We start from the raw sequence: 26,252 nt of genomic DNA, 5'->3' as shown, positions 1-26,252 counted from the left end.
CCCATGTGTATTTCGGGCTTGTTTATAATTAATAGTATTATGTACCAAATATTTTTCATCTAGTCACATTAAAAAAAAGACTAAGATTTTTATTTTTTTATTATACATATATTTATTAGTATACATGCAGTATATGTATAATATATAGATTTAATATATGCACTCCAATATACATGTATATTAGAGCTGCATGATTATTCGTTAAAAGATCGCAATCTCATTTCTAAATGACAAAGATTCTGCAATTATTTTAACGTTCCCGTGGCATGTCTTTTGTAAGACGGTCAAATTTAAATGAGAAATTCACTTCAAGATGCATTTCTAAACGTTGATCTTTTAAACTTTAAATGGCATCTACAAAACACAGCGCCCCTGCGTGAGATGCTGAATAATCTAAAACGCAACGTCACGTAAAATGCAGTGCTTCTGCACGAGACTCTACGCTGTTCTTAATCAAAATACCCCTCCTTATGCGAAATAAAGGTAAACAAATCTGTTAATGAATTACCATTGTAAACAGACAGGATTAAAGTCTTGACGATATGTTAAAGCAAACACAGCCATTGATGTATAAGCAGACGGGACAAATTCTTCAAAATGTTAGATCTGTGTGATGTCTAACTGTATATAAGCTGCTGTCTGTTAGAGGCATTCAGGTTTTCTTACTGCGTCAAATCAGTATTAGTTTACAGTATATCTATTATGGGTGTAATGGTTCGAATTTCTTACGGTTCGTTTTGTGTCATGGTTTAAGGGCTACGGTTTCGGTACGGTTCAGTATTTTCTTTGTTCAAAAAACAAAAATCCCCCCCCCAAAAAATCCAAAGAATAATCTATTTGGTAAACAGTTCAACAGGTTTGCGCTTAAATAACAATAATTGTTTTTCAACAGTAGCCATAGTTTAACCATGGTATTTGTAGTAAAGTCCTAGTAACCACAATATAAACATGATTACTGTCATGGTAACAATATATAGTAAAATCATGGTTACTATATAAAACTACAATATTACTATAGTAAAACCATGGTTAATTTTTTTTAGGGTCCTTATCTAAAAAAAAAAAAAAAAAAATAGCATTTTCTCCAATTACAAAATCAACATTTGAATTTAATACCTGCACTAATACACTACATGCATCACCATAAAGTGCACTTCAAACTCATCTCAACATATTCAATATTCGGAAGCTGTACATCACTAAAGAAGGAACAGTTGTAGAGAAGAGATGTTGTGACAATGCTGCTTGAGTATTTTAAACATAAATGGAAATCCCACATGAACCCCTCAAGAAAGAACCTGCGCGTGTTTTAAATAAACCCTTACGCGCATTAATGACACATTACCAGTATACAGCACTTGTGCCAAGCAGTGCTGTTGTGTACATTTATTTTTTCCATCGCTGTTGAAAATGAATGCAAAAAGAACATTTTCCCAGAAAGGAGAAATGCAAGGGGCTTCTCTATCAGCGTTTTGTTTTCTCCACTTGCTATTTTCAATATGTGTATGTATGTATGTATACTGTCTGCGTGCGTGCGTGTATGTATATGTGTATATGAGTGTGTGTGTGTGTATATATATATGTATATATATATATATATATATATGTGTATACTGTCTGCGTGCGTGCGTGCGTGCGTGCGTGCGTGTGTGTGTATGTATATATATATTTATTTATTTATTTATTTATTTATTTATGTGCGCATGTGCAGTGCATTCAGAAAGTATTCACAGTGCTTCACTTTTTCCCACATTTTGTTATGTTACAGCCTTATTCCAAAATTGATTAAATGTATTATTTTCCTTAAATTCTACAAACAATACCCCATAATGATAATGTGAAAGAAGTTTGTTTGAAATCTTTGCAAATGTATTAAAAATTAAAACAAATCACATGTACAAAAGTATTCACAGCCTTTGCCATGACACTTAAAATTGAGCTCAGGTGCATCCTGTTTCCACTGATCATCCTTGAGATGTTTCTACAACTTGATTGGAGTCCACCTGTGGTAAATTCCATTGATTGGACATGATTTGGAAAGGCACACACCTGTCTATAATAGGTCCCACAGTTAACAGTCCAAGGAATTGTCTGTAGACCTCCGAGACAGGATTGTATCGAGGCACAGATCTGGGGAAGGGTACAGAAAAATGTATGCAGCATTGAAGGTCCCAATCAGCACACTGACCTCCATCATCTGTAAATGGAAGAAGTTTGGAACCACCAGTATGGCAAATGTCATGTCTGAAGGAAACCAGGCACCACTCAACACCTGAGACATCCTTGATGAAAACCTGCTCCAGAGCGCTCTGGACCTCAGACTGGGGTGAGGGTTCATCTTCCAACAGGACAGTGACCCTAAGCACACAGCCAAGATAACAAAGGTGTGGCTACGGGACAACTCTGTAAATGTCCTTGAGTGGCCCAGCCAGAGCCCAGACTTGAACCCGATTGAACATCTCTGAGAGATCTGAAAATGGCTGTGCACCGAAGCTCCCATCCAACCTGATGGAGCTTGAGGGGTCCTGTAAAGAAGAATGGGAGAAACTGCCCAAAAATAGGTGTGCCAAGCTTGTAGAATCATACATAAAAAACTTGAGGCTGTAATTGGTGCCAAAGGTGCTTCAACAAAGTATTGAGCAAAGGCTGTGAATACTTATGTACATGTGATTTGTTTAGTTTTTTAATACATTTCCAAAGATTTCAAACAAACATCTTTCACGTGGAAGTGCTGTGAATACTTTCCGGATGCACTGTATATGTAAAATATTATATTTATATACATAATACATATTTTATATATTCCCCATCCCCAGAAGTGAAGGCACTTTTGCTTATTTGCACATTAATGAAAACAATTTCACAAGTGCTAATACAGGTTGTGAGAAGCGGTTTACTGCAATATCTCTTGTAATAGATAACAAAGTGTCAGTTTACTTAAAGAAATTAAAATTAGACTTTTAGATCTGTTGTGTATTCTTCAGCACTTTGTTGTATTGTACGGATATAAGTACTGTCCAAGATTCAGTTTAAAATTTATTTTGAGGTCATTGTTTTTATCTGCTGTTTTCAAGTTTTTGGCCTAGTGTGTCCAGATTTTCAGTTACAGCCAATTATTTGGAGCCAAGTCCAGAATTTTCATTTCACTACATATGGTAAATGGTTAACTGTCTACACTTATAACACCTTTTTTTAACCTTTGTGGTTACCAAAGCGCTTTACACTGTGTCCCATTTTCTCTCTCTCTCTCTCTCTCTACACACACACACACACACACACACACACACACACACACACACACACACACACACACACACACACACACACACACTCGCACCCATACACCAATGACGGCAGAGCTGCCATGCAAGGCTCTAGCCTGCCATTGGGATTAACTTGGGGTTCAGTGTCTTGCCCTAGGACACTTCGGCATGTGGAGTCATGTGGGCCGGGAATCGAACCACCAACCCTGTGATTACTAGCCTACCCACTCAACCACCTGAGCCACAGCCGCCCCCATATATAATTAACATTCTGCAAACACACACAATTTATCAGTGAGCTTTACCTCATCAAAGCAACCCTTAACTTTCCATTTTCCCAAATGATATTGCTGATTTGTCTGATACATTGCCTCTGTTTACAGTTAATACATTGGGTTAATTAACTAGTCAAGTACTGGTAAGGTTAAATCGTAGATCCAGGTGTCCTGTTCTATCACCAAAAATAGTTGAAAAATAGTTTGTTTGAAATGGAGCAGAACTTAGAAGCTAACAGCATGTCTTCATTATATAACCATCTGAACAATCAACCGTATACACAGACTTTCACACTGTCTGCTTGAACGCTCCACTGCAGTTTCTCTGCATCTAGACAATAAACGAGTCATTTCTCACTAAGATGTCACAATGATAATTTGTGTTCAAGCTACATATATGTTTGTGTGATGTATTGGCTACAGTTTAATGTTAGCAGCAAAGGAAATACAAATAAAATTGGCATTATACTGTATATAGCATTAAACTATAAAACTGTTACCACTACACACAAAACTGATCAAATCAAACAAACATTTATATTACATGATTTTCACTCAAAATGTAAAAAATTATAAAAATATTTGATAACAGAAAATGTGCATTTTCCATTGTCTGAGAGATTTTGGAACTGTAACACTGCAAATAGAACTGGGTGAAAATATTGATATTCAAATGCATCGCAATCTTCATTTGAACAACCTCAATATTGATTCTTAAATACCAAGATCACTTTTCTAATCTAAACACAACCCTCCACTACAATGAGAGGAAATCATTTGCATATGCAACCAATATGTGACTAAAATGTCTGTGATCACCACTGACTGGTAAATGTTCAGTTTAGAAGCATATTAAGCACGTGTAAAGCACCGAACAAAAGATGAATATTTTTAAATGCAAGGAAAACCCTGTAATAACCAACATGTACGTAATACTGCCTCAGTTCTACTCAATGGGCAGTTACGAACAAATCCATCCAGGGCTTGACTTTAATCATTCGGGGTTCGAGGTTTGTCCTAACTATGCTCCGGTCTGTATCAGTACCCAGTCTTAACTGTAAACAAACATGATGACACTTCAGGTTTCTCATTTAGTGTTTTCATTGGTGTTTCTGTGTGGTGTTGATTCAGGTCGTGAAGCCCATCCCTTTGCGAGCAGATGGCACTGAAGCCGGCAGCGACGGACACAACTCATCTTCATCTCACAGCAGAACTCATCGCAGCCCATCACCTAGACCTTCATCTTTCTCTGCCTCCTCATCTTCATCCATGAAGACTGCAGGGAAATCAGATTCTCCCGGCCTGCGCAGAAGGAGGGGGTCCCCGCTTCCTGTGAGTTCCTTTTGAAGTTTGTGCTTTTGTAAATTCGTAAATGTAGAAACTAGCAGAACAGTGCATGTCTTATGCAGGTGTCTTTTTGTTCCAGAGCGGAAGGGTTACACCCCCTCGGAGAGCACCCTCCCCTGATGGCTTTTCTCCATACAGTCCAGAGGAGACCAACCGCAGGGTCAACAAGGTCATGAGGGCGCGCCTCTACCTGCTGCAGCAGATAGGACCTAATTCATTTTTGATTGGCGGAGACAGTCCTGACAACAAATTCCGGGTGTTCATTGGTCCACAGGTATGCTAATGGCGGAGTAAGGGATCTGGACCTTGACATACTTTCGCAGATACATACCAAAGGGTTCCCCTTGAATGTTTTGCCGTCCAAGTGCCCCCTTGGGGTTTTTCGGCTTTGTATTGTGCCCACATGCTTTGTATGCATGTAGAAAAGATAACCGTTATTGATTTGAGAATTATCGGAAAACCAGACATTTACGTCGATCGTTGTTTACTTTATGGTGTTTATATTGTAATACATTGTAGATGATTATAAGAGTGCATATTTTGTTTCTCTTATCTCTTTGTGTGAGCAATTGGAGCACAGACATTTCCAAAAAAAACAGTTTCCTGATGTATTTTGGAATTGTTTGTAATTTAAGAGTCCTGCGTTATTCTGGTTGTTATTGGAATTTTGGTTTCACAATAGACTGCATCTGGTATTTCATTCACTTTGGACTCTTGTAGCTTCTGTCTGTGCCCGTAACAGTAAGGAAAGTCTAAGACCAAGTCTTTTCTTAGAAAGCATAATCAATTGATCTAAAAAGCAATTGATCGGTTATTGGCTTTTTCTACCACCATAGTTATCGGTATCAGCAAAATCCTATATCAGTTGATATTGGCATATTGGTTTTTTTGTTCAATGTCAACTTCATTTGGTTCAATTCAGTTTTAAAGTTTCCTAATCCTTAGTGACATGAATGTTTATCATCAGACGTGTAGCTGTGGCCGAGGGACGTTCTGCATCCATATACTTTTCGTCATGCTCAGAGTTTTCCAGCTGGAACCATCAGATACCCTGCTGTGGAGAAAGACCCTCAAGAACTTTGAGGTGAGGAGACTCTAAGACAACCAAAGCATCAATACAAGCAATGCAGGAGTGTTCAGCATGCATTGATGTTGTGCTCTCATTCAGGTGGAGAGCTTGTTTCAGAAGTATCACAATCGCCGTAGCTCACGCATCAAAGCTCCCTCTCGCAGCACCATCCAGAAGTTTGTGTCTCGCATGTCCAACTCTCACATGTCATGCCCCTCCAGCACCTCTCCATCCAGCAATGAAAGCAGGTCAGTAAAGACTGTCAAGAACCACTAAATTATTGTGATCAGTCTAATGTCTGTGACAAATTAAGCAAAAAGTGTGAAAATAGTTTAAAAGTGTGTGTATTTTGTATACATAACATGTTAGCTATGAAATTAGCTTGAACAAGACAAAGCAGTCTGCTATTTTATTTCAGAAATGTTAAAAATATAATTTCTTCACAATCATTTCCATCGCTGAATTCTATTAAACAATTTAGTTCTGAAATCTAGCTTTTATCTCAAAAGATCTAGGAAAAGCAGTCGCATGGCACAATGCAAGATTCGGACGCTTGAACGACAACTTTTGCTATTTTTAATACTTTTCGTGTCATAAGCCAGTGAGAGTCGATACACCCTGTTCCATAACTGTTCTATGAAGACAATAAGTCATAGAATTCAAAATCCTATGGCTCTGGAGACATTAAAAGACACTTACGTGCTCAAGCTGAAGCCCTTGAGCAGCAGGCCGATAGCCCGGGACTCAATTTGGCCACTGATTGAAAGCATTTCAGCGTCAACTGTTGAAAATGTCAGCAATGCTGACTAATGTCGTTGCTGTAATACGTTGATCGATCACTGCCATGGAGAGGAAATTCACTGTGTTGGTTACAAGAGTGGTGGATATGGAGAAACGGATAGATTATCTGGAGTTATCGGAGAGGGAATTATAGAGAGAAACGTGATCGAATCAATGAATGCAAGAAACTCTTACATCAACGGAAGTTCGCTTTTGCACTGATGTTCCTGGACAAATTGAGAATAGATAATAAGGATGGCTGCAAAATATTTGCATTCCCACAGCAAGCGATGTCCTTTTATAAAGTCAGTGGAATCAGTAAGTCATTGTGTGATGCTCTTGATGCAGCCCAGTGAGCCTGACTTAGTGAACATTCACTTGACCGTCCGAGGAAACTGAGAACCCTTTTTGTTTCTTTTTGTGTGGGTTCTGCTGAGCGGCTGGAGTTTGTATTGTGGTATAACACTCCTTCGGGACAGTTTGTGGATGAATCTGCATGTTCTTTGTGCTTATGCCTCCTATTGGAAGGAGTTTGTTTTGTGGAATATTTCCTGCAAATCATTAGAGTGATTAGGGCTTTTGTTAAACTCATGCAACAGCCGAATTTGCCAGCTTACTGAAAATTAAGTTGACTGCTTGTTTTTATGTGTTAATAAGTCCCCTTTCTGCTGGACAGAGTGGATTGATAGAGTGAGGAAGGTTAACTCAATAGTTGAGATTGAGATCCTTTTGAAAATTTGGTTCATTCATCGTACATTTTGGGATTCCCAGATCTCAATTCTTTAGGTATTTACAGCTGCGCCACCTGCTCTGTACTATTTTTGGGGGTAGCATACACCCCTCCAGAGTTGTGGATACTCTGGGGAATGGTGATTACTGCTCTTGGAAATGGTGGGGGTTGTGAGTGTAAATACTCGTGTGACCACATGGATGTTTGTTGGTGGTCAGGGCGGGGTTGGCGATTTGGAGTGGGAGGGGTGGTTGTGGGGTTTAAATGTTGATTCTATGTATCCATGTTTAGCTTTTTTTATTTACTGTAGGAATAAATAAAAAAAACATTACAAAAAAGATCTAGGGAAAGATTTGATTTCTCAATATATGAGCACTTTTAAAACAGAGTCTATTTACTTTGAAGTCTAGCATTTTCTTATCTCTGCCCCTGATTTTTGGTATCTTCTATAACTTTGCATGGGTGCAGTATGAAGGACGAGGAGGAGCAGATGTGTCCCATTTGTCTGCTGGACATGCTGGATGAGGAAAGTCTGACGGTATGTGAGGAAGGCTGCAGAAATAAACTCCACCATCACTGCATGTCTATATGTAAGTGCCATCAACATATTCCAGAATTCATATGTCTGTATGTCATAAACTGTAGAGTTCATGTAACTCAACCGGTAGAGCATGCCACTAACAACCCATAAAATCATGAGTTCGATTCCCAAGGAACACACAAACTGATAAAATGTATACCCAGAATTGAGGCTGGGGGATATATTGAATATTAACAATATAATAGAAATAATATATATATATTTTTTATTTTTATGATTTTAATGATTTCTATAATTTTAATGTGCTTTAATTTGGCGATTAAGTTTCATAAAGAGTGCATCATTAAACACATTTCACCATCCTTCAGGGCTACACAATTCAAAATAACATCAAAATGGCAAATATGTGATTATTAATCCACAATAGGTTCTGGTTTTAGAGACCGATAAACATGGTCTGCGTGCATGCGCATTGCAGTGCTCTCAGATCAGTTCAGGTGCATTGTAAAATCAAAGTACTGTAGGTTCAAGCATTCGCGCAATTCCAAACATTAGTAACTGCTACAAGTTATTGTATAAATCTACCAACACCTTATAACAGAAAACGAGAAAATTACAGCATTTCAGGAAATGCTGAAATTCAGGAAATACACGTCGCCTTTTCGTGTCAAAATAAAAGCCCCAGGTGTAGGTGAAGTAAACAGGACAGAGAAATATTACTTTTGTATAACACAAATCTAATAATCAGAATAATAATGATAATTCTGCATTATATCATAATAAAACTGACATCTCTCTAATTTTTCAAACATAAGTCAGTGTGTCTTCAACAAGCCCAAATGAGTGCACGTCACGCAAGTAAATCTGCTGTTTATTATGCCTGTGGGTCCGGGACATGCGTGGCTCATTATGAATAAGTTTGAACTGCTCCAAACTATCAGTTTCTATGCTAGGATATGCAGTCGAGTCGAGCGTGTACCTCATGGAAATGTAGATATGCCCATTTTAGCCTCAGAAAGTGGGGAAAATACATTAATTAAAAAAAAAAAAAAGTGCTCGATTACAATAGATTTCACCCCTCTCCTCATTAAACTGCACTGGCTGCCAATGGTTGCTCATGTTAAGTTCAAGGCATTGATGCTTACTTACAGAACAACCACGGTTCTGCACCCCCTATCTACTCTCACTACTTCAGGTCTTTGTGCCCTCCAGAAGTTTGTGTTCTGTGGGTGAATGGCGCCTCATGATATCTCAAAGAAGCAAAAAATCACTTCAACTGTTCCCTGCCGGTGGAATGAACTGCCAAACTCCACCTGAGCAGCTGGTTCTATAACATCCTTCAAATAGCATCTAAAGACACCGCTTTTCCGTGAGCACTTTATCCATTTAGTGCACTGTTGTCGTCTTTATAAAAATAATTTAAGTCTCTCGTCGTCCTTGCTAGGGGTACTTTTCGAAACAATTTTGAAACTTGAATTACAGCACTTGTGTTACAAATTCCTCATTAGGATAATTCTCTTTAGTTGTTCTCCTTATTTGTAAGTCGCTTTGGATAACAGCGTCTGTTAAATGAATAATTGTAAATGTTTTTGGACATATTCCGATTTGAATTAGTGTGCTGAATGTTGACGCAATGACATTCATTAATCATCTCTTTATCAAAAATCGTACAGTTCATACACAATCTTTTAGTTGTAAACATTGCCCACCAGCATGCACACTGTTTTCTTACATAAAACAAGACTTGTATTGCACATAGATAACTAATATTGACAGTATATTCATGCTATATTGCCAGAGGGGAACTGACTCCCCCAGCTGAGCCTTGTTTTTCCATAAACTGACATCTAATTTTTGTGTTGCTTACACAGTTGCCTTTGGTTTGCTCACTAGTCTTAATCATTTAAACTGTACAATGAGGACTTTAAAATATTTCAGACATCACAGCTCTAATTTTCTGTATAGCGGCATTGAGACGATGTGTGTTGTGAAAAGCACTTGAGGAATAAAAATGACTTGACTCAACATCCATACATCAGATGATATACGTTTTTGGTATATGAGCATTTTTACGAGTACAAGTACATGAGCAAGCCAAAGCCAAAGACATTAGCAACTGGAAAACTCCCTGTTAGAGTCCATCTCTCCACTAACAGCTCATCATGAAATAATGAGGCATGTGAGCGTCTCTTGTGTCCTGTTTGTTTTTCAGGGGCCGAGGAGTGTCGGAGAAATCACGATCCTTTAATCTGCCCTCTGTGTCGAGCCAAGTGGAAGTCTCATGATTTTTACAGGTACGGTTTTTAGAAATGAGCTTTTCAAGAGAATGAAGAGTTCTTCAGTTCACATTTAAAGCACTGTGAGCTTTCACTAAATCTATTCTTCTGGGTAGGTTTGTACCAGCTTTTGCACCGTGCGTAAGTTATCACATAAGTTAGGATGTAAAGTTCACACTAAGGGCTTAGTAACTACTAGTCAGTGTTTAATTTGGTTGTACCACCTGTTCTTAAGGCAAGACTTAACTAGTAGGTCATAAGCTCTCCGTCATGTAATGTGTAGTCGCATAATATGTTCAAATCTTGATTGCTCGTAACAGTTATCTGTGATAAATTAAATCCCCATTAAAATATGATACTTAATAAAAGTACATATGTTAAATTGTATAATTGCCCTGTTTAAATAAATAACAAGGATGTTATGTAATGCTTCTGTAAATGTTTAGTGTATATGTCTTGCTTAAATTTAGTGGTGCAACGCTCAAATATTTAGTAGTGAGTAAATTGTGACTTAGTGCCCATTTACGCCACAAATAGATAAGTTGTAACTTGCACGTATAGCTGGTGCAACCGGCCCCTGGTTATGATATTTGAAAGCTTGAAGCTGCTATAGAAATGGGCTGGGCTGGTATTCTGCACTCAGCTCTGATTTTGTTGGCAATGTCAATTTTGATTGTGAGTGTTAAAATTTAGATTTTATTTGCATTTCTTTTATTTCAAACTGTCTATTTCAGTGAATCGGATCAAACACTCATTCAGTGATTTGTTTGCGTCATCACTCATAAGTGTATGTGTGTGCCATTTTTAAATATCATATAAATAACATTTATTAAATACCATGCTTTGCATTTGTTTACTTGAACACATTCCATGATTATTTTTAACTTGATTTGAACTCTATTACTTTTTCATTTAAATATTTTGACTGTACATGGCTACAATGGCTGTTCAGTAAAATGATTCTTCTGAAAGACACCATTTTAAGCCTTTTCAAAGAAAATACATAATTATCGAGATAAATATACACATTTGTCAACTGACCGAATATATTGTGATTTTCTGAAATATGTCTCTTTTTTGCCTTTAAAATGTCCCTCCAACTTGCCGCCCAAAACAACGTGTATACATTGATGTCGGCTGGTCAAACACAATGCACACCTAAACATATACTTCCACACAAGGAGTGCATAAAAGAAGCGGAGTAGTGTTTTTAAGTTGCCTATTAATAGTATGTTGCCTATAGAATGTATTTTATGCATTGCCAGATGCAAAAACTAGACAAATCGCATACAAATGGTGAAAATCTGTTGTCGGCAAATGAATGCCGGTCCTTTTTGTACTTGGTTTCGACTCCTGAAAGGGCATATCAGGAATATTGTCCTTTTGTTTTATGCGTGGTAGTCATGAACAATTTTTTCCTTTTTAAAGCACAGGAAGCACCTGCATGTGCTGGAGTAGTTTCAGGAAGCGTCTATGTTTATGAAGGTGTGGCATTGGGGAGCAAAGCCCACGTGAGACTGTCCTACTGAAAACAAATAGGCAGGATGCTTATAGAATGTGCTCCTATCAGATCAGGATTTACAAGAGCTAACAAGCCCAAACACAGAGTTAAAGAATGCTGAGGGCAACAAACCCAGGTTAGATTTCTAACCTGTCAAATCCACAGACATTCAGACAACAGTTCATTAATTAAGCTGGTAAACGCAGAGCTCTGATTACTGAGCTATGAAAGAACAGAGGTTTGCTTGAGGCAAAATCAACCTTCATTTAGGACATGCAATTTTCTAAGGGTAATTTTACATGTTTATATTTAAAAACTGAGGTCAACCCAAGTTTGTTTATGCAGTATGATGCTCGATGTTGGTTAGATGAGTGAGACAGCTCGGCACCAGTTGTCTTTGTGTGTTCTCGGGACTCAAATGCTAAAGGCTGGTCCGTTTTTGGGATTTCCAGCCTTCCTGCAAAGCAGCCAGGGATTCGCCCCACACGCAATGTAAGCAGAAACCAAATCCTGCTGTTTCTTCTTCAGGAAACTGATGTTATCCTAATTATATAAAGTAAATTCCCTTCATTTGTCTAAGCTGAATGTAAGTGGCATGAATTTTGAGTGGTTTGCACAATAAGACAGATCAGTCCTGCCACCTCAGGTTAAGAAAACACAAACCACCTTTTGTTTTTGTTTTTTTTGTGAGCCATTACAACTTCAGCTTACATTATTAGGCCTACTCTGAATATTATTGTCCTTGAATTCACATTTATTGTCGTGACTCAATTATATCCTTAGACTTAATTGCATAGTGACTGCAGTATCACTGTAATCCTTTTTACAAACTATACAGTTATTCAGTGTTTATTAGTTGCTTGGTTTCCCCAATGAAACTTGGGATTGCCAGCTGATATTATGTACAGCAAGTTACCATTTGCTCTACCAGAACTTTGAATCAATGCCACATCTCCAAAAAAACAACATAATAAAATATACCATATAATGCAGTATCTTTTAAATAGTTGTTCAGCAATTTTGAACAAACTAGTGCTCTGAATTGAATACATGTTTTAATCGGATAAATTAACTAATTATCGAAGAATCAAAGTATCAAAGAAATTGGTTAGTCATTTATTTTAATTAATATGTTCGTTTTATAAATGTAAATTTTTTGCAAATATAGTCAATAAGACATATATTTTTACAGGTATTAATCTTTTACAGGTATTAATCCCACACCTGGCTTACCATTGTTTATTATGCCCAGGAATACGGGACGTGCTTGGTTAGTTCATTATGAATAAATGTGAACTGCTCTAATCAGTCAGTTTCTATGCTAGGATATGCAGTCGAGCGTGTACCTCCTGGAAATGTAGATATCCCAATTTTAGTCACAGAAAGTGAGGAAAAACATTAGTGTAGAAAAAATGAAATACTATATTAATTGCATTATAAAAATAACATGTTAAACAGTGAAATGTTAATCGCTGAAATTAACACACATTTTTCAGCCCTAGAATAAACATGTAAACTCAGCAAAAAAGAAATGTCCCTTTTCCAGGACACTTTATTTTAAAAATAATTTTGTATACATCATATTAACTTTACAGATCTTTATTGTTTAAACTTTAAAGGGGTTAAACAATGTTTTTCATGCTTGTTCAATGAACCACAAACAATTAATGAACATGCACCTGTATAATGGTCATTAAGACACTGACAGCTTACAATTAAGGTCACAGTTATAAAAACTTAGGACTGTAAAGAGACCTTTCTACTGTCTCTGAAAAACACAAAAAGAAAGATGCCCAGGGACCCTGCTCAAATGTTTGAACATGCTTTAGGCATGCTGCATGGAGGCATGAGGACTGAAGATGTGGCCAGGGCAATAAATTGCCATGTCTGTACTGTGAGACGACTAAGACAGCACTACAGCGAGACAGGAAGGACAGCTGATCGGCCTCGCAGTGGCAGACCACGTGTAACAACACCTGCACAGGATTGGTATATCGGAATATTACACCTGCGGGACAGGTACAGAATGGCAACAACTACTGCCCGAGTTACACCAGGAATGCCCAATCTCTCCATCAGTGCTCAGACTGTCCGCAATAGGCTGAGAGAGGCTGAACTGAGGGCTTGTAGGCCTGTTGTAAGGCAGGTCCTAACCAGACATCACCGGCAACAATGTCACCTATGGGCACAAATCCACCTTCGCTGGACCAGACACGCTCTTCACTGACGAGTCACAGTTTTGTCTCACCAGGGGAGATGGTCAGACTCGTGTTTATCATCCAAGGAATGAGCGTTACACCGAGGCCTGTACTCTGAAGCTGGATCGATTTGGAGGTGGAGGGTCTGTCACAGCATCATCTGACTGAGCTTGTTGTCAATGCAGGCTATCTCAATGCTGTGTGTTTCAGTAAAGACATCCTCTTCCCTCATGTGGTGCCCTTCCTGCAGGCTCATCCGGACATGACCCTCCAGCATTACAATGCCAGCAGCCATACTGCTCGTTCTGTGCGTGATTTCCTGCAAGACAGTGTCGGCTCTCAATCTCATTGAGCACGTCTGGGACCTGTTGGATCGAAGGGTGAGGGCTAGGGCCATTCCCCCCCAGAAATGTCCGGGAACTTTCAAGTGCCTTGGTGGAAGTGTGGGGTGACAGTAAGATCTGGCAAATCTGCTGCAGTCCATGAGGAGGAGATGCACTGCAGTACTTAATGCAGCTGGTGGCCACACCTGATACTTTTACTTTTCATTTTGACCCCACCCCCCCCTTTGTTCAGGGACTCTTTATTCCATTTCTGTTAGTCACATGACTGTGAAACTTGTTCAATTTATGTCTTAGTTATTGAATCTTTTTATGTTCACATAAATATTTACACATGTTAAGTTTGCTGAAAATAAAAGCAGTTGAAAGTGAGATGACGTTTCTTTTTTGCAGAGTTTATTTTGAACAAACAATTCAAGCAAATGTAGTTAATAAGTAACAATGCATCTAAACATGGGTGGTATCGTGATACTTTAGCTGGTATCTAAAGGTATGATAATGGTATCATTACATTTAGTTTAGATACAGTAGATTTTGCATAGACAAATGCAACAAATAAAATGTGTTTATCCCTTATATACATACCTCAGGTCTTTAGCAATTTACATTTGACATTGTTATTTGACGAATAAGCAGTGTGGAAGTAAACTATAGCAATTAAAGCACATGAACAGTATGATACTGTAAGGCATTTACTTTTTAGGTGGACTACTGAAATTCTGTAAGTTGTACGTCTATTTAGACTCAATAGGTGCCTGAGAAAATACACATGTGCAGCTTATGTTTTCTGTGTAGCATCTCTTTAATAAGTAAAAATAAAGCATCAAAATATAACAAAGGATTTTCTATTTCTGTTTTCTAATTGTCTTGAAAATTGTAATCTGTCTGGGCATTTTTTAAATCAGTTTTATGTAAATTACATTCCAATAATGATTGACGAAGCACCCATGCATTTGTTTGTTGTATTAATCTTTTGTTTTGAGTGTGTTAGACCGTGACCCGGATCTGTGTGTGTATTGTAGTTTTGATCAGTCATCAACAGTGGAAAGCACAAGCCGCTCTCAAACAGCATCTTCCTCCTCCTCATCTCTTCATGCTGAGAGCTCTAGATCGGGGCAGGATGGCGACTTCTCTCTTCCACAATATGGAGTTCAGCACATCCCTCAAACATACTCGGACCTCGCCGAACCTTGGATCAAGGTGCGTTCAACATGCAAAATGACACACAATGACGTTTATTTGTTACAATATAATATTATATAATCTGATGATCAGGATAGGTCTGATAATGGAAGCCATTATTATTAGATAAGATTTATTTTTACTTTTAATATTCTTTTTTCTTCTAAAAATGATTTCAAAAGATCTTAACGGGTAAATCTCACATGGAAATATCAAAGTCATATTTCATAAAACATTTTTAAGAAAATTATGCATGTTTTAAGACAATTACAGTTCACGTTAACCTCCCAAATTCATTTTCTTAGTACTGTAATACAAAAGAAAAATTTAATCATCCTGTCCTGACACTTTTTTTATTATTATTATTAAAAGTGGCATAAATTAAATTTAGTTCAACAAATGCTACCATGATGTATACTTGCTATACATAAAGGGGTCATTTTGTTGCATTACTATAGACTTCTGAGAGTTGCTAAGGGAAGATGTGCTTTACTGTTATCACGTTGCAAAAAATCTTAATAATGCCAAGAAAAGTGTAAAAATAAAATAAAATTGGCAAAAAAATAAATAATGAAATAGAACTGTTTTTGTGACAAAATGTGATTTCATGCTGTGCAATTAAAAAAAATATATTTTCTTAAATTAACAATATCAAAAACAATCTGCTAATAGGACTGACCAAGCTTACTTTATTGGGGCAAATACTATGGATAAAAACCAAAGCTATTTGGGTGTCATTTTATTCATTGCTAGTGTTGACCAGCTCCCTCTCTCTTCACATTTCAGGTGTTTGGCTTGGAGCTGGTGGGCTGTCTCTTTTCCCGGAACTGGAACATCAGAGAAATGGCTCTTCGGCGGCTGTCGCATGACGTGAGCGGTGCTCTCCTGCTGGCCAATGGCGAGCATTCATTGGCCGGAGCGGGGGCTGGGACATCACTGGGTACATCTGCAGGGGAGGTGTCAGGAGACGTGGTGGTGGAGTCCTGCTGTAGCGTATTGTCCATGGTCTGCGCAGACCCTGTCTACAAAGTCTATGTCGCGGCATTGGTGAGACGCAACACCTCTCCATTAATGGCACACTTTTCACATTCTACAGTATCAGTAATGTCTAGAGATGGGAATCATAACGAGTTTAGTGGTTCTGATTTTACTTGGTGTCATGAAACCCAAAACCACATTTCTTAGGGTGTTAACAGATATGTACATCATTAAAAACAATGATAATCACACTTAATCATTAATACTAGAGAGAGTGATTTGTTTTGAATTTTCGGTTCCAGTATTTGCAAAACAATTGAATGCATTCTTAAAGTATTCCCAACCCAACACCGTTAATGGCACATTGTCTGTTTTTATACTGGTTTTGAGCATGCGAGTGTAATTGTTCCCGGTGCCCTCCGCAGCGTTGGTCTGGTTTCAGACTCTTTTAGATTCTGTTGAACCCCATTGCTTTTCCATCATCAACTTGCATCATTAAAATACTGTTGTATATTGTTGATTTTGTCATCGGCACACACAAGTTATTTAACTTTTTTAACAAGTGTGGTCCAGATTACAGGTTGCTGTCTCACTCATGCCAACAGTCCCACAGTTCCATTGCAACCAAGGTAGTCTCAGGTTCAGTACCACAGTCCGCTATCCGGTCCGCAAAACAGCTTTCATATTGCCAATATTTTCTGCGAACCATGCTCCGTTTCCAGCTAAATTGTCAATGTGAAAGTGCCCTTAGTTACATGCATGCATTTCATTTAGGTTACTTGAAGTCATTACGTGCTCATGTTAAGTGTTGCTTGTTTCCAAGCATCATAAACACACAACTTAACCGCTGTCTCACGTGCCTGACTGTTGCTGTTATCATGTGCACTTTTCAGTATCATGTGTTCACAGCGTGTGACTGCTCCCGTCATGATCATATGTAGCAGAGAGGTTTCGGTGTAGCAGCAGGAGGTTGCACAATACTGCACCAGCACAGCACTTTTCACTCAAATGTTCTTAAGACCTTATCATCAGGACAGGTTCCACTGAAGCCAGATTAATAACCAGAAAAAGCTCATTTAATTCAGGCAGAGTAATGGCTTGGTGCCCTTGTTCTTTCATTTTGCATTAAGATTTTAAATGATAAAACATATTATTCAAATATTATTAGGTAAATAAGTACTTTGTATTAAGTTCACAGCATACGTTTTATTCTACCCATTCTGAACCCAAATAAATTTTTTTTTTTCAGTCAAATTCCAATTAATTTCTAAAGTGCTTTTCACAATATATGTTGTTTCAAAGCTGTTTTTGAGAACAATACCATTTGAACCCCAGTGAGCAAGATGAAGGCAACAGTGGTGAGAAGAATCTCTTTAGTTAGAACACAAGTACAAATACAGCTGACATAGACGTGAATGAGCTGCGCATGTGCGAGTTGCTAAGAACCAATCAATAATCTGTATGTTTGCTCCTCTGTTTTAATTTAAACAATTTAATTTTACCATTATTTATTGCTTATCACTCTCTTTTACCCAGACGGAGGCCGTACGCTGTGCGAGAGAAAAATAAGACTTTTTTTCTAATAACTTTCTCTCTGAATTATCATTTTACTTGTTCATAAAGCCGAAATCACAGCACAGCCATCGTCTTTAAATTGTTATAAAATCAGGATTTTAGCAGTGCAGAGCAGCAGCTTGGAAATTGCTACTGGTTAACCTGTAGTTAATAAACAGTTCACAGCATTAAAATGAGTTAATAAACAGATCTGTTGACTAACGCTAATGTTAATATATGTGTAATCGCTATTAAATGAAGTTTTTCTCTTTTCAAGTGATTAATAATTGTTTGCCTTGATTCTGATTCACAGTCTGCACAGTCTTTAATCAAATTGCTGTGTAATTTAGCAATTTATTTTACAAAAAACTTTACATAAATATGCATTACAATGTCACTCTTCATACCAGCCCATGTAAAAATATTATCCATTCCGTTTACGAGAATATTTTGCCAAATACTGCTCCGTTCATGGCAATCTCACATTCATTCCAATGGGGAGTTCTGCAGAGTTTCACAGAGCGATGTGATGAAGTGATGGTTGCTGCTTTTTGTTTTTTTTTTTGCTTATAGAGAAAAATCCAATTCAGTCTGTGAAACATGTAAACATGACTCCTTTTCGGTCAATACAAATGGCAAAAAGCCCAAAACTGTCAATATGAATTATGCAAAATACAGTGTCATGGCCAGTAAGACACATTTATGGCTGTAAAATCAAAAAACATTGGTCATTTTTTGCCAAATCTAAATCTATACCATGTCAATGTCTAGATCTTATTTCCGTATGAGGTTATCTGAGACGTGCCAAAGTTCGAAAGGACAACAAACCACGCTGGCTAGTTTTAAAGTTCATTTCAGAGCTGGTAGGTTGAATACAGCAGGGATCTGCAGATTGAAGCTGGAAAGAAAAGGTTTCTTTTTTGTCTTACTCTCTTAACCTACAGTATTTCTCATCCATTTCAAAAGCAATTGTTCTTGTAGCACAGACTTCTGGGACGTTGTCCTTGCCTCGAGCCATGAGCTCCAGTGAGATGCCTTTGTGAAAACAACAAGCGTTTTGTCCTTTTGGGGATTTCCAACACTGTAGAATTTTGCTGTATTCTTCAAACACACCAAGAAATGTCAGTTGCTGGGGACTACAAAAATACAACAAGGGACTAGAGTTGTGCTGCCCTGTACAGCACTGCAGTATAATGTCATGAAGTGTGTTTGCAGCTGATATGAAATCGGAGTATCATGGACTAAATGTGGCAGAGTTCAATTCCCATAATGTTTCACAATTTATACTTAACTTGGAGTCAATTTAGAAGCCTGTGGAGAATTATATAAGCCAGGTATGTAGTGTTTTGAATGTGATTGTGGTAAAGTGTGTATATTTGTGTGTGTGTAGTGTTCATTCAGGAGGGTTGTGTGAGTCACCACTCCCCAGCCTGCTCTGGCAGTCGTGGTCAGATTGAACTCTTTCTCACATGCACACACAATAACATGCAAGTTGAAAAGTGTATTTTCCGTTCAAGACCTGTGGCTTCCCATTCTAATCTATATTGTTCAAAATGACTAAATAGTCAATCGAACATAAATCATTAAGTGAATCGTTAATTTTCCTTTTATTTCACTACAAACCCTACTGAATGCAAGCCACAATCCTGAATGTGTCAGTGATGTTTTGTTTTTGCTTTTGTGAAGATCTCTATTGTGGGTCTTTTTGTGTTTCAGAAAACCCTGCGAGCGATGCTGGTGTACACCCCCTGTCACTCTCTCTCAGAGCGCAGTCGATTACAGCAGCTGCTGCGACCCGTGGTGGAGACCATACTGGTCAAGTGTGCAGACGCTAACAGGTGCGACTCGATTCCACAGTACTGGCCTGCATTTAACAATCTACCGCCACCTAGTGGACAGGCACAGTAACAATCACAAATTAATTTGTGGAAGATTAGATTATAATTTGGTTTAAAGACTTGAAATCAAAGCATGAATTTGCTTTCATAATACACATTCCTGGTCTTATTGTGTGTATGAGTCATGCAATGTTACTTTCGTCAACAAAATTACTGAAAATGTTCATTGACGGAGGGTTTTTTGATTTTGTCAAAGATAATGAAGTTGAGATGAAAAAGACGCATCATGATGCATATTCAAATGGTTTTAATTATTACACAAAGTTAAATATGATGAGAAAAGAATTACTTTTACTGTTTATATATACAGTGCATCCGGAAAGTATTCACAGAGCTTCACGTTTTCCACATTTTGTTGTTACATCCTTATTCCAAAATGGATTAAATTCATTATTTTCCTCAAAATTCTACAAACAATACCCAATAATGACAATGTGAAAGAAGTTTGTTTGAAATCTTTGCAAATTTATAAAAAATAAATATCAAAATTGAGCTCAGGTGCATCCTGTTTCCACTGATCATCCTTGATGTTTCTACAACTTGATTGGAGTCCACCTGTGGTAAATTCCATTGATTGGACATGATTTGGAAAGGCACACACCTGTCAATATATAGGTCCCACAGTTAACAGTGCATGTGAGAGCACAAAACAAGCCATGAAGTCCAAGGAATTGTCTGTAGACCTCCGAGACAGGATTGTATCGAGGCACAGATCTAGGGAAGGGTACAGAAAAATTTCTGCAGCATTGAAGGTCCCAATGAGCACAGTGGCCTCCATCATCCGTAAATGGAAGAAGTTTGGAACCACCAGGACTCCTCCTAGAACTGGCCGCCCGGCCAAACTGAGCGATCGGGGGAGAAGGGCCTTAGTCAGGGAGGTGACCAAGAACCCGATGGTCACTCTGACAGAGCTCCAGCGTTTCTCTGTGGAGAGAGGAGAACCTTCCAGAAGAACAACCATCTCTGCCGCACTCCACCAATCAGGCATGTATGGTAGAGGCCTGATTGCCGAAGACACTCCTCAGTAAAACGCACATGACAGCCCACCTGGAGTTTGCCAAAAGCCCCCTGAAGGACTCAGACCATGACAAACTAAATTCTCTGTTCTGATGAAACAAAGATTGAACGTCATGTCTGGAGGAAACCAAGCACTGCTCATCACCTAATCAATACCATCCCTACAGTGAAGCATGGTGGTGGCAGCATCATGCTGTGGGGATGTTTTTCAGCGGCAGGAACTGGGAGACTAGTCAGGATCAAGGGAAAGATGAATGCAGCAATGTACAGAGACATCCATGATGAAAACCTGCTCCAGAGCGCTCTGGACCTCAGACTGGGGCGAAGGTTCATCTTCCAACAGGACAGTGACCCTAAGCACATAGCCAAGATAACAAAGGAGTGGCTACGGGACAACTCTGTGAATGTCCTTGAGTGGCCCAGCCAGAGCCCAGACTTGAACCCGATTGAACATCTCTGGAGAGATCTGAAAATGGCTGTGCACCGACGCTCCCCATCCAACCTGATGGAGCTTGAGAGGTCCTGCAAAGAAGAATGGGAGAAACTGCCCAAAAATAGGTGTGCCAAGCTTGTAGCATCATACACATCATGTACTTACCCATGATAGTTCTAAGTAATATTAGGTAACTACATGTACTTAAAATGGGTTAGAGTTGGGGTTAGGTTTAGGGTTAGTACCTTGAGATTGTAGTTGTTGTAATTATATAGTACGTAAATGTAGAACAGTGCTGTAAAATAAAGTGCTACCCAATGTCTGCCCAGCAATAACATTTATTTAAGCCAAGTTCCATTTGTGGTTAAACTTTTATGTAGAAATAACACATTTTAGTGCTATTATCCCTTCATAGTGCAAGGGAATGAAATGGCAGAAGATGTAGGATTTATCAAACATTTCCCACCTCTTCTGCCATTACATTCCCTCGCACTGTCTATAAAGAACTGATTTGTATTCGTACAAACACATATATTTTATCTTATTGTATATTTCTATATATACTTATATTTTCTATTCGCTTTTTATTTTAATTATCTCTGTCTTGTTGTTGTATTGTTTGTGCGTTATATTTCCCTTCAATCTTGCATGCTCCGCTCCGTGTCTGTTGCGAGGTTCGTGTGATATGTGATGTCTATATGGGGTGATAATATATAATAAATTCTTAAATTCCGTAATCTATGCATCGAAATTTGTATGACAGATCGATGCACTGTTATGCATTGACACATTTTTACACTCTTATTTCCTTTTTGACTGACGTCACTTATTTTCACCCTCTTACACTGCCTGGCCAAAAAAAAAGTTGCCTTTTGTGTTTAAATAAGCAGATACTTAAGAGCCTTTGATTGGAACATTATTTCAGTGATTAATATGTTTCAGCTGGCAACAATTCTTTTAACCCTAAATGATGCAGTGTGTAGCTTCTCATTTCCTAAACAACCATGTCATAAGATGTACCCCATGGTTATGGAAAAGATGTTACGGTGAAGAGGCAAATTACTGGCCTGCATCAAGCGAAGAAAACAAGGATATTGCTGATATCACTGGAATTGGGTTAAGAATGGTCTAACGCATTATTAAAACCTGGAAGGATAGTGGTGAACTGTCAGCTTCGTGTAAAAAAATCTTGAATGATCATGAAGGAAGATCACTAAAACTCTTTGTCTGAACAATTCCATGACAAGTGCACTCCGTAATCAAAGCTAAAGGCAGTCCAATGTAATATTAGAGTATGCAACTTTTTAGCCTGGCAGTGTATTTTCAGTTCAACTAGTATGGAATGCCGGTCAACACAGAAATATGTCATAAAACCAGAAGTAAACACTTGTTTCAGTTTGACTTTAAATGCTCTTTTGGGATAGTGTGTACCATGTGTTCATGTTTTTGTTTTGTATTCCTAGTCGAACCAGTCAGCTGTCTGTGTCCACTCTACTGGAGCTGTGTAAGGGTCAGATGGGTGAACTCGCTGTGGGGAGAGAAATCCTCAAAGCAGGTACAAATCTCATCAACCACTTGGGCTGCAACAGGATATGTATCGATGCCAAACTGAACCTAAAGCAGTAGCGAATACCATAGAAATATTGCTGCAGATATGATTGTTTGAATTTAATAGAATTTTACTAAATTAAAATGTACTAACTAATTTTCCTGTGAGTGATCAGAACAATTGCAAAAGTCTGCACTGCTGTATTTAGTGCAGTTTGTGTGCTGCAGCCTAAAAATGAAGTGTTATGCAGCGTGTAGAGTGTAAGTTCTAAACTCTGTTTCCTAACCAGATGCGGTAAGTTTCCGGCAATGAGCAGTGGGGATCTCCTATACTTAAAATGTCGAATAAAATAAAAAATCACAACGGTTGGCTGGAACAATCTGTTTATTGAATGACCTTTACTGACCATGGACTGTCAAGGTCCAAAAAGAACAAAAAAGCAAAATAAAGTCACTATAAATGTGGTCCACATAAACCGTACCATAGATTCCAAGTGTTCTGAAGTGATAGCTCACACCAAAATTGAATTTTTTCCCCCACTGAAAATTTTGCCATCTGCAACAGCTCTCAAATCTTGCATGCTCATATACAAAATTGTCACTTAAAGGTATTGCACCAATTTTGACATCCGTACTCTTAAGAAGAAAAAATAAAAATTCTTACGGAGTATTTTTGTCTTCCTTCCATCCTTAAAACAAGAAAAAAATGGCATAAGTTATTAAGTCTGGTTTTCAGAGAAATCAAACAGAAGTTAGTAATGTTTATGCTTATTATAAGAAAAAACAGACTCAAGTTTTTAATATCCGATGACAATACACCATTATGTTCTGCATGTCAGAGTCCATTATCTTTGAAGCATATTTTATTGGATTGTACTGGTCTTATTTCTTTTGGGAAATTATTTTACTCCGCAAACACATTTGAAGAGATTTTTAACAGTAAACCCTGAATCAGTTAGTTCTTATTAAAAACACATTTCAAAAGCCTTTTTTTTTTACTTATTTTTCGCAATGAAAATAGTCATGGAAGCTGGCATGGTATAAAATCACTAACTGTCCATACATCCAAATGACTTTCTCTCATCGTGAGCTGTTTATTTCTATGTCTGTTGCTCATTGCTAGTCCTGTCTCTCAGGACAGTGCACATACAATATTCTTGATTGATTTCTTAAGCAGCAAACCCACTATTTGTGCCGCTTTATATTTTTTTCCTTGAAGCACCCCCGCCCCTTACATATAAAAATTCTGCTCCCCCCATGGACTTACAGTATAGTTGTGTATAAAATAACTATATGTATATTATAGATAGAAGGACAGATTGATAGAAATAAAGCATTGACATGTCAACAAATCGCTTGCACACCTTTAAGATCCAACCAATTGTTGTGGCTATAGTTATAAGCTAGGGATCAATTCATTCTGTAGGGAATTAGTAACTTTGTGACCGAGTATATTTACAACTGCCAGCATTCATCATCAATTATATTTAAGGAATTTGCATAATGGTTATCTTAAGGCTTTAAGCTTATGCCTGCATAATTTTCCAACAATACAAGGAATGTAATACAAGGAATGTAGCTCAACAAGGGGATTAATGATTGATTTGGGGAATATTAAAATCATTAATGTTTGTGTCCAATCATACTCTTTCGCCAGCAATGAGTTTAAGATTAATTCTTACAGTAATACTATTTTCATGGCCATTGAAAATAATATCACAAATAGATTTTAATATGGTTTGAGCAATGCAGCTTTTTTAGGATTGACAGATTTTTATGGACCAATATGATTTGATAAAATACAGTCAAATTCTCTTTGAATACAAACAAGACTTTATTGTTAATCTACAACATCAAACTAAACTAACACACAAAAATAAAAAACGGGTTGGTGAGTGAGCTGTAACAGAAGGTGAATGGATATTATCTGTAACAGAGAAAATTTAACAATGGTGTCTATAGACCATGCTCTGAGAACCATCAATACTTAATTTAGTATACCTTGATTTCCAATCGGGTTACCCTAACTATTTATATAAAACACCAGCACTTTCTAGCATAAGTCTGGAGGTGTAATTGTGTATCGTTGCTTTGCTTTGATTCTTTGGCTGGGTCTGTAGAAAGTTCTGGTTGTGCTCCATCAGTGTTTTGGACCTCTGTTTAAGATCGTGCATGCCAGATAGTTCAGTACTGAAATGATCAGGAGGGGCTTTGAAATGATGACTTCGACATCCTTGTAGAAGTCTGACTGGATGGAGTTTGAAAACTCCCACAATGCTCTTATAGGGCACTCTAGTACACCGTGATTTGAAATTTAGTTACTCTAATTATATTAAAGAAAGTATGAAGGTCTGTTATTGCTTTGCGTGCGTTGTTTGGCATGTGGAGTTCATTGAAGTCCTTTGGCTTGGTTCAGTTCAAGGGGGTTTTTGTTTGGTTCAATGGATGGGTGATGGAATGACTAGGTAGAGCCCCAGAAGCGAGGCCTCTTGCAAGGGAGACTTGGGACTTCCCGGGACTGAGATTAAAGTGTGTTTAAGCCATAGAGCAGAGAAGAGCAAGAGGGGTTGTCCAGGCTGGCCTTTTAACCATATCTGTTTAGTCATGCCCTGAAGAGGCTCTAAGCCAATCCAAGGTGTCTTTTCAGAGGGCCTGTAGACAAGGTGTCCTCCCCGCAAGATAATTAATTTATGAATCTTTTTTTCTAAGTTTCCTAATTTTTCCTGCTCAGAAAAAGCGGACTTTTATATATATGAAATCAGTGCAAGAGACATTACATTTGTTAACATCAACATTCTCTATGTAAACAGATAAGCATTTACATATGAAACATGACATAACTTTCTCTGTGGTTACTTCACTACACATTAAAATTGAAATATACATTATTATAAATTGTATAAGTGTGCATCATGTATGCACAAGGTCAGAATAATGAATTCTATGATTCTAACCACAGTTAGAAATCATGTGATGCATGGTAGCAAATAAAAAATGGTTATGTGCATTGTGAAGTGTAGTCAGATTTGTGTGTCCAGCAATTTTGCCAGTTCATAGATCCTTTTTAGCTGCTGTTTGCAGAATAACGATAAGAGAGGATGTCTCAATCAAAGTAGTAGTGTTGGAATGATGTTTTGCCCATTGCAATTAAGGGGGTTTCTTGAGGGAGTCTGCTAAATCTGTGTCTTGGTAATGACTTTTTAGCACATGATAATTATACTGACTAACACCTCTGCCATTTAGGGGTGAGGGTCTCCTTGCTGAGATGGCTGTATCAGTCATGTGATGACCATTAAAGTTTAGGGCATTTCTGATTTACAA

The 26,252-nt window shown here is 37.9% G+C and overlaps 1 protein-coding gene across 1 annotated transcript in view; it reads left to right on the top strand.

Annotated features, from left to right (window-relative positions):
* Window positions 1-26,252, top strand: part of LOC127635955 (mitogen-activated protein kinase kinase kinase 1-like) — a 111,239-nt gene that overhangs the window by 49,653 nt on the left and 35,334 nt on the right. Inside the window, exons 3-12 of the mRNA XM_052116266.1 lie at window positions 4,670-4,870; window positions 4,965-5,159; window positions 5,853-5,969; window positions 6,054-6,202; window positions 7,933-8,054; window positions 10,218-10,299; window positions 15,344-15,521; window positions 16,290-16,550; window positions 19,752-19,873; window positions 22,847-22,938. Coding sequence (XP_051972226.1) covers window positions 4,670-4,870; window positions 4,965-5,159; window positions 5,853-5,969; window positions 6,054-6,202; window positions 7,933-8,054; window positions 10,218-10,299; window positions 15,344-15,521; window positions 16,290-16,550; window positions 19,752-19,873; window positions 22,847-22,938 — 1,519 coding nt within the window. The remainder of the gene's footprint in view (window positions 1-4,669; window positions 4,871-4,964; window positions 5,160-5,852; window positions 5,970-6,053; window positions 6,203-7,932; window positions 8,055-10,217; window positions 10,300-15,343; window positions 15,522-16,289; window positions 16,551-19,751; window positions 19,874-22,846; window positions 22,939-26,252) is intronic.

The sequence above is a fragment of the Xyrauchen texanus genome, chromosome 43 (genome assembly GCF_025860055.1).
Source record: "Xyrauchen texanus isolate HMW12.3.18 chromosome 43, RBS_HiC_50CHRs, whole genome shotgun sequence".
Taxonomy (NCBI): Eukaryota; Metazoa; Chordata; class Actinopteri; order Cypriniformes; family Catostomidae; genus Xyrauchen; species Xyrauchen texanus.
This window is presented reverse-complemented; position numbering and strand designations above follow the sequence as displayed.